General features: G+C 40.1%; 1 protein-coding gene across 2 annotated transcripts; it reads left to right on the forward strand.

Moving 5' to 3' along the window:
- Positions 1-1,455: 1,455 nt before the first annotated feature.
- tent2 (terminal nucleotidyltransferase 2) lies at positions 1,456-7,859 on the forward strand. 2 transcript variants are annotated; one of them, XM_080042301.1, is made up of 16 exons: positions 1,456-1,508; positions 1,657-1,714; positions 1,848-2,010; positions 2,142-2,249; positions 3,283-3,529; positions 3,637-3,751; positions 3,829-3,917; positions 4,031-4,088; positions 4,283-4,349; positions 4,450-4,526; positions 4,738-4,866; positions 5,022-5,065; positions 5,290-5,426; positions 6,266-6,357; positions 6,491-6,570; positions 6,689-7,859. In XM_080042301.1, exons 3-16 carry the CDS (start codon positions 1,892-1,894, stop codon positions 6,785-6,787), a joined length of 1,461 nt encoding a protein of 486 aa, XP_079898427.1. In that variant the 5' UTR covers positions 1,456-1,508; positions 1,657-1,714; positions 1,848-1,891; the 3' UTR covers positions 6,788-7,859. The 2 variants fall into 2 exon arrangements, with proteins under 2 accessions (XP_079898427.1, XP_079898426.1); XM_080042300.1 differs by lacking the exon at positions 1,657-1,714.
- Positions 7,860-9,072: the final 1,213 nt, after the last annotated feature.

The following is a 9,072-nucleotide window of genomic DNA, read 5'->3' on the forward strand; positions in this document are numbered from 1 at the left end:
CCCTCCCACTCTTTCTTTATATGTCCATGCACTAAGATCACTGTCAGTATTGAACTGCCTACGTCACGGCACCATCCTCCGCAGTGACGTCACTCGGTGCTCAAGGGACTGATGCAATTTGATGCTCTCTTGTTTGATAAGGAGTTTATGGAAATGCTCTGCTCACCAACTACTCAAACATGTTTAAACCAGTTGTAATTTCCCTCCCTTAATATATTTCTTTAATCTATATAGCAACATTGGCATGGTACTATTATGATCAGGTCACTGCTTTCATTAATTTAGCCTGCAGTCCAAACACGATTCAGTAATGAATCACTCAATAAATAACCCAGTTAATGCTCTGTGAGTTATCTGGGTGATTGTCTGTCAACAAATCAATTGTCTTTGGCAGCCTTCAAACATATAACAGATCAAATATGATCTGTATTTAGCTTTAAATAGGCTATTTGTGCACGTGTGCATATTTTTCACAATCATGTTGTTTTTATCAATTTCTCTTATAGTGTCTGCATATAGCTGATTTTTAAGTATTTGTTTTTTAATATCTAATTAATTGTATTCAAGTAATACAAAAATATGATTTAGGGCCACACCTAATTCTAAAACATGGGTGTGAGAGAATAACTCTTTTAAGGAGCTATATACACCACTCAATTTAGCATAGCACTTTTCATTAATGAATAAAGTATAATGACATTCATCCAGTCAAATCTAGAATAACAAAGGAAATAAATGGATTCTGGAGATTCATATATAGGCTACTCTAGAGGCGCAAGTTGCCTGTATATTACACAATTACAAAATGAATGAAGTGATGATGGACTGATGGGTCACAGTGGGCCAATAACAAGCTACAACACAGTAAACAATCATTCATTACAATAATGAAAAGCCCAAAAATATCAATTGTTCATGCTAACAAGGTCAGGCTCTTTTTAATGTATGATGATTTGATGCATTTTAATGTTACGTAAACAATATTGAAACTTCAGATTACAAATGTGGTTTTGAACTATTCGGCCATTCAGCAAAACATTGGAGTCAGACTGGCAGTAGAGATGTCATCTTGAGATACATTTTGAAGCTGTTCCACAGACAATGAACAACTGAAAAAGTAACAGGAGTCATGTTGATGTTGAGCAGACTTATCTTATCATCAGCTCTGCATTCAAATTCAACTAATTTGCATATAGCAAGCCTATCTCAAACAAAAGGTTAAAAGACCATACACAGACAGTAACGGATATTATCTTTTCAAGTCTGGATGTACTGGGTTTTTATCATAGGGTTTTAATTGAATCTTGATTTCATTGACCAATTTTACACACAGTATACAGCACAATTAAGCCAGACCTTGGATTAAGGGTTTGTTTTGCTATTTGGTGTATTTTCCCTTTAACTAGCACGTCCCCTTTAAATCGCAGTCCATTACGTCATAGCATCAAAGCGGAAGTATGTACTCGGGAAACTAGCTTCAGTTTTGTTTACATGTGACAAGCAGTCTGGTGAGTTTTACAGAGTTCAGCTTTTGAGTGAATATTTAGTTTTTCTATAATTTAACTACACATTTCCATAGACATAATAATCAGGTGAATAAACAGAGAAACATGTTTGATTTCGTGATAATATCGTTATTGATATTTCTGGAATTAGCTTCGGTGAGCTAGTCGCTGCTCAAGCAGGTCTGAGCTAACGTTAGTCCCAATAATCGGTAAGTTTCTGTTTCCTCAGTCAGTTTTGGGGCGTTACCGTTGCTGTTGGCTGGTGGGTTTAGTATAAGACAGACAGAAAGCCTGACACTACCAGCTGTAGTGTCGCTCTGTTGACTTTCTTCTTTCTTTCAGGAAACGAGCGGGGTTGATGCTGGAGCTCTGTAAAGGACAGCAGCATGTACCCCCGCAGCCCTGCACCGAGGGGACGGTCAGCCTACAATAACGGCCTGTACCCACCACCCCCTGCTCCCCACATCTACAATTACAACCACCAAAGGCAGCCTCTTCCCAGTAGGTGAGTCTGACGAAGGTTCACTGGGCATCAGCAGCTACAATAATGTAGTAGGAAACTTCCAAGTGGTTAGCCTACTTGTTACTTTTAATGTTGGTTTCCTGTGTAGTAACATATGCGTGTCTATTTGGTAGCTTTAGTGTTCCTGGCCTAGAGAGGTTGCCTTCATATCAATGGAAGCCTACACCATCCACATCTCCAGTCTATCCTCCTCGCACACCAATTATGACCAATGGGCGCAAGTATGTTATTTCACTATTTATTTATGAAAAATTGATACCGGTCTCATATGTCTGTATTGTAAACTCACTTCCCTTTTAGGTAAACTACTGTAGTGTATTATGTTACTAAACATTTTATATTAAGGTATACTGCTTCAGGAGGACACACACTGAGTTGGTCTCATCTTGCAGGGACCAGTAGAGGAATGTGGACTGCTTAGTGGGGGAAGCCATAGGGAAGATCTCTGTAGATTATTCAGTATGCACGCAATAGAGGGCTCCGAGATGATCCTTTGTGGGGGAGGCAATTTAGGACAGCCTGGTTAAGAGTTAACTGCTAATTTATTGGCCCCTGGCTAAAGGGATTGTCCTAAAGTTACTGAATCAGACTTATTATCGAGATATCGCCTCCAGGGATTGATTAACAGATGTCCTCTGAACAGTATAGGTTGGAGTTAGTTAGGGTCCACCAATCAGGAGTTAGGAGAGGCGGAGCTTACCGACCTAAGGACCAATCAGCTCACTTAGATTGGCAGGTTAAAGACAGACACAAGTCAGGGAAAGACAGGTATTTTAGTTTACAGGAATTCTTCATAGCTTTTTCTTTTATGCATGTACCTCTATTCGTTTTTTGGCTATAACACTTTAACTTTTTATTGGCTTCGTTTTGACTGCAGGATGAGTTTTGTTGTTTAAATAAAATAATTGTTCCTGAAGACCTCCTCATCTGCCTCAAACTGCGTCTTCTTTCATCAACCTGCTACCAACGCTGTTTTTCTGAGTAAAGGCCGAAAGATTAACAGCACTACCTTTTAACGTATTGTCTTAGAATTTTAAAGAAAGTGTATGAAATCTCTGATTAGTTAACAGAGTGACCTTTTCTAAAAACTGTGTTTCTCTATCCCTGAAAATGGCTAGTGCCAGACAGGAATGTGATGTCTAAAGAGAAGACCGTTTAACTTGGATGTGCCATTTTATATGATGAAGCTCTGGTACTGGGAGAAAACCATAACATATCTTGTTACATATTTCCTTATCACTACGTTTCTTCCAGGAGGCAGAATGAGGAATACAGCCCCCACGTTGTGAAGCGCCAACGCCTTGACTCCTCTCCCCGCCCATTAATACGCTCCCCTTTAATTCGGGCACTGCCTCCTCTTCTTCATCCTGACCGAGTCGTAGCCGGGCCATCTAGGCCAAGTTTTCAGCACTCCTATCCCAGCCCACGCTCCTATCCCCACCCTCAGGTGCCTGCTGTTGCAGAAAGCGTCAACAGCCTGCAGGCTCTCGCCAAGGATAAGGTACTGTGTATTCAGATTGCCTTAACTCAAAAGACACCAAGTGGTACTAAAATGTGTGCATGCAGGTGCAGTTGGTTTAGTCAGTGTGAATGTGTTTTGCCCCTCAGATGAGTAGTCAGGTGGTGGAACTTTTTGAGGCGTGCAAGCAGCAATCTTCGGATTTGGCCAGAAAGGAGAAGTGCAGAACTATGCTGCAGCAGGTCATTCGGCGCTGCTACCCAGGTGTGTATGAAATAAACTGTCATGCTGTGCTCTGACTTTGTGTTGTGAGCCTCATTCACCAAGTGTGTGTGTTGCAGTGGGGCGACTTTACTTGACTGGATCATCTATGAATGGATTGGGCTGCCGGAGCAGTGATGCTGATATGTGCCTGGTCCTCAAGGGAACTGTGAGTATTTCTGACTCTGCGCTGTAAATGTCATCCAAAATGTGTGTGTTTGTATATGTATAGTCATAAATACCCACTTAAACACCAGCAATCGTTTGTGTGTTCTGTTTCAGAAAAATCCTGATCCTATTCATGTACTTACTGTCCTCCAAAGGTTGTTCAACATACTGCGTGAGTAACAATAAACCACTTTTTAGAATATCGTGTCATTTAAAATAATTAAAAAACAAAAAATATCCCCCATATGTCATATTCTCCACAGACTCCACCAGGTGGAGCTATTTGCTAATGGAAGAAGGAGTTTCAGGCTCATTAAAAATGAAACTAAAACTACCATAAAGCATGATGTTTGTTTTGATCCATAGCATATATAGAGTTGACTCAGCTGATCAGAGCCAAGGTGCCCATCCTCAGGTTCAGAGACAAAGACAGGTAGGAGCCCAAAAAAAGCAATTGTAGCCCCTTTCCTCAGCATCATCAAATTCAGAAAGAAATGTTTATATAACTAATTTACTGCTCATACCCTCATAAGTGATCTGGAGTTTGATCTGAATGTCAACAACACAGTGGGCATCAGGAACACATTCCTTCTGAGGAGTTATGCCTTTGGTGAGTGAGACAATCAGTAGTACTGTGATTTTCTTTTTTTGGGAGTAGCTTTTCAGAATTCCTCAGTCTAATTATATTTTTCTATCTCTGAGCGTCCACCCTGTTTATGGGTCCAACTCAAAGCAGTGCATCTGTTATTTGCATTTGATACTTGAAAAGAAGACAACAAGTTTCTCGTTTTGACCTGCTTTGTGTGTGCGGTCTCTCTCAGCTGATCTCAGGATAAGACCAATGATCCTTGCTGTCAAGAAATGGGCAGGGCACAATGGGATCAATGATGCCAGCAAAGGAACACTAAGCAGCTATACACTGGTTCTGATGGTGCTGCACTACCTCCAGAGTGAGACACACAGACACACACACACACACACACACACACACACACACACACACACACACACACACACACACACACACACACACACACACACACACACACATATTTCTCATTCCTATTTGTGAATCTCATCTTATATTTGTTGTTTCCTTTTACAGCTCTTAAAGAACCGGTTCTTCCCTCTTTGCAGAGAGACTACCCAGTAAGTGTCCATTATCAGTCAAGCTGTTTTTCTGATATGAAATACTTATGATAGTATTTACAAAAAAATGTAATTCCTTGCAGACACTATCACTTTCTTTTCTTTTTTTCTTTGGCACAAAGACATTTCTGAATTGCATCAACTTCAAAAATAAATTCTCATCATATAGTGAAAAGAAGCTCTGTTTGAGTCTGATGTCTTTTGTCCTGTGCCTTGATTTTCAGGACTGTTTTAATCCCTTCATCGACTTAGACATGGTTCCAGAGGGACCCAAACGTGTTCCCCCCTACATCTCAAGAAACCAGGCCTCTCTGGGAGAGCTCCTACTAGGCTTTCTATACTACTATGCCAAGGAATTCAGGTATCTCCCGAGGACATCACATTGCTGAGTCTAGTGTTTCCGATACACCCACGGTTCTTGTTCATGCTCATTTTCTTGCTACCATTCCACGTCTCCTGCTCCTCTGGCCTTCTTCCTACCTCTCTCCCAGCTCCCTCCGTCTCTCCTCTCCTCTCTATATTGCATCCTCTTCTCTGGTGTCATGTTACTGTTTTGAAGGACCGGAGCAGGTGGGACCTTTGGCCTTACACAGCTCTAGCATGGCATACCACGATCACTGTGTTACCTTGCCATGCAACAGTTGCAAGGTTGAACTAAAACAAACTAAGCAAAAATGCACAGATTTTTACATTTTACCATAAAACACTCAAAAACGTAGCACATGTTGAGGGGCGTTGTTGTTTTTTTAAGTAGAGGTTATTGCTGACATTTTCCAAAGCAACACCTTTCACAGAGAAGACCACATATGTCCTACCCTTTGGCAGACATTTGTTTCAAAAACTCATATGAATAAACAGTCATATTGAACTTGTAAAAACCAAAAGCTACCACGTTGTATGTTTTGTCACATTAATTAATGTTTTATGTTGTTTGCCTAAAGAGTTAAATGAAAGGCATTGGGTATGACAGTTAATATGTTTGGCAATTAGGTATCAGTTATCACATGACAGCCAAAACAACAAAAATAAGCATGTTTTATGTTAACATTTTCTTTCTCAAGCTAGTTTCAATACTATATTAGTTTATAGTCTATTTTTATACTGCGTTAAATTAAACTTAAATCTGATACCTGTTGGCCCATAATGACCACTATCATTGTCTTTATTGTTCATTATTTTGTTTATTTTTATGTCTTGAAGGTGGGATACGCACGTGATCTCTATTCGAGAGGCAAAAGCTTTGCCCAAGCCCAATTCACATATGTGGAGAAACAAATACATATGTGTGGAAGGTAAACAACATGTTAGTGGACATAACATGCCACTCACCGCTCCGTCACTTCACAATAACAGGAGCAACAATGTAAGAAATGTTCCTTGTTATGCTAGACATTCAGCGAGTGACAGCGATTGTTTGTGTTTCAGAGCCATTTGAGAGGAATAACGTGGCCAGAGCAGTCCACGAGCAGATCAAGTTTGACGCCATTAAAGCTCAGTTTGCTGAGGTACATGCCAGTCATGATAACTAGACTCCCTTCATATTTTTGTTCTTCCCCGGCGCGAGCCGCTGTGGGCCAGCCATGAGTTATTCATAACCCTCCTGCTTCTCATCTCTCTGTACAGTCATGGAGGACACTACAGCAAAGGAAGGACCTGAACTCGATCCTCCCAGTCAGAGCCGTCATTAATATTGAGGCGTCCAGGAGGGATTCCTCTAATTAGACCAGCTGAGGGGAGTCTTCTACCTCACGGAGAGACCTTTACGATGTGCCGAGAAAGGAGCCGTGCTGCCTCTGCAACTCACAGCCACAAAGACTCTGAATGCTCTGGAAGCCTCTACAGTGGCAGTATGTGGGAAAATACTGCACAGACTTTCAAATGTTTAGGAGACTTCGACAATTTATTGGAACTCAGAATGTATATGCATAGTGCCACTGGAGGGCTCAGAAAAATATAATCCTGTTGACTAACTAGTGACAGAAAGATGCTGCACTGCCACTGATGTATGATGATAATGCTCAGTTATTAGAGATGGTTGTTGCTGCTGCTACATGAACCTCTTTATCAATGCATGTGGCATATCTGGGAAATGGTGAAATATACTGACAAAGTATGAAAAGACAAAAAAAAAACACATAAAAACTTCTTGTATCCGAAGCTAGCTTAAATGGAAGCTTTAAGGTCTCAAATAAATGTACCTACTCTCATCTCAGTTTTAGTTGTATCCACATAACTAGAGCCATACTGATCAGTTCTGATTTGAAGAGGCCATTCTTTTGTTGCTTCCGCATATGTATATATGTACAGTTTACACAGTATTTCGTCTTCAGCCTGTCTGGAAAAAAATGTATTTTCAAAGCCCTTTTTTCTATTTTTCGAGTAGTAAAGTTGTTGTCAGCTTAATACCATAATCACTTGTTTTTCTACAGTTGCATTAAAGGGCCTCTACTTTGTTGATCAGCTCTTCTAAAAAAACAGAGCTTGTTATTCAGTGATCTTTAAGTTGGTTTCATATTTTAAGTGACTGAAGTATAACTTGAGGGCTGGACTCTAGGTAGTCCCATTCTTTTGACAATGCTCTTGTTTTGTTGCATTATTTCCCCTAAGGTTGTGTCTGTCCTATGCGCTCATTTTACTTCAGTATCCACTTAAGTATTTGGACAAAAACTATAGTGTTTTTCACTCATTTTCAGTTCACCCGTTACATATTTTAAGGACTTCCACTTGAGCGAGACTTTGTTTTTTTCTGCTCATAATTGTCATTTTGTACATTACTGACTTTAAAATGTTTTAAAAAAAGAAATAAATCTCTGAAGATGTGTGATTGTTTTCACTCATTGAGTTCTATGTTAAAGGCCTACTTCACCGGTTGGAATATGAAGGTGTATTGAACTCGGAGATCCTATTTAGTATAAATGTCCAAAAAAAAATTAAATCGGATCATTTTAGCCTGAGAAAAGGCAGAAAGAGTGTTTTATGGTCTCACTGTCTAACCCTACAGTTTCCTTCTTGTGACATCACAGTAAGGGTTGGGATTAACAGGACAGCTGGGCCAAGGGAAGACTAAGGGAAGACTGAGGGAAGAAAAACCTCATTCATTATATTATAATAGTTATTTTATAATGATAGAACGCTGGTTCCGTATGGGTGAAGTATTCCTTTAAGTCTTCTGAATTCTTGACTATGCTAATACAGTAGATGTGGCAATCATATTCATTTGTACAGGGGTGTCTTTGCAGCTGTCATTCATGCTTTGATGTTTGACTGCAGAGAATTTGGGAGGTTTGTTGGCATCCTTATTTTTCTGTGTTTAATGTATTTTCTTTGCAGAATTGTGTAAAGGCTCATTCTGGGGTATGGGGTGTGAACAACGCTCAACAATAGATGGTTGCAAATTCATCATGCAATATTACTTCTGATCTACAGTGAAACACCAAGATTAGGGATTTTGTCCACATAAAATGTGCTTTACCTGGAACATATGACGCAATTACCATTCTATATATTTGGTCCAGTCTAGCTAGTTGACCTGATATTATGAAGTCGGGTCATTTTATTTCTTCAAGGTAATGCATATTATCTTTGAACACACGGAGCGCTGATGTCATTTAGTATGTTTTAAGATAAAATAAAGATGACTCTGCGTCACTTGCACAGATTCTCGAAGAGGCTGGGGTGAAAAAAGGACATAATATTGTGAACAAATATGGGACCAATGCATGCTGACAACCCCCAGATTTTGGGTTGAATATTAGTTTTGGCTGAATTAGGTGACCCACAAACACGCAGCCCCTCTGATTTCACCTTAGCGCAAAACTGAAGCATGGAAGTGGCCCTTCAGATGCAAAGTTAGGGCTACTCCATGTGCTACTAGGGTGCCCCTATGGTAGAATAAAATGATTATTTTTTGCCCCTAGGGGCACCTGAACTGCTCAAATGCCCCTTGTATGACCTTAGGGCAAGTGCAGGTTCCCATTAGCCAACAGGTTAAATGCACTAGTTTAAAT

The sequence above is a fragment of the Ammodytes marinus genome (assembly GCF_949987685.1).
Source record: "Ammodytes marinus genome assembly, chromosome: 2".
Lineage (NCBI taxonomy): Eukaryota > Metazoa > Chordata > Actinopteri > Uranoscopiformes > Ammodytidae > Ammodytes > Ammodytes marinus.

Coding starts and splice junctions, on each gene's coding strand:
- tent2 (XM_080042301.1), top strand. CDS start 1,892: ATGTACCCCCGCAGCCCTGCACCGAGGGGACGGTCAGCCTACAATAAC. Junction 2,011..2,141: donor AGGCAGCCTCTTCCCAGTAG/GTGAGTCTGACG, acceptor TCTATTTGGTAG/CTTTAGTGTTCCTGGCCTAG. Junction 4,089..4,282: donor AAGGTTGTTCAACATACTGC/GTGAGTAACAAT, acceptor TTTGATCCATAG/CATATATAGAGTTGACTCAG.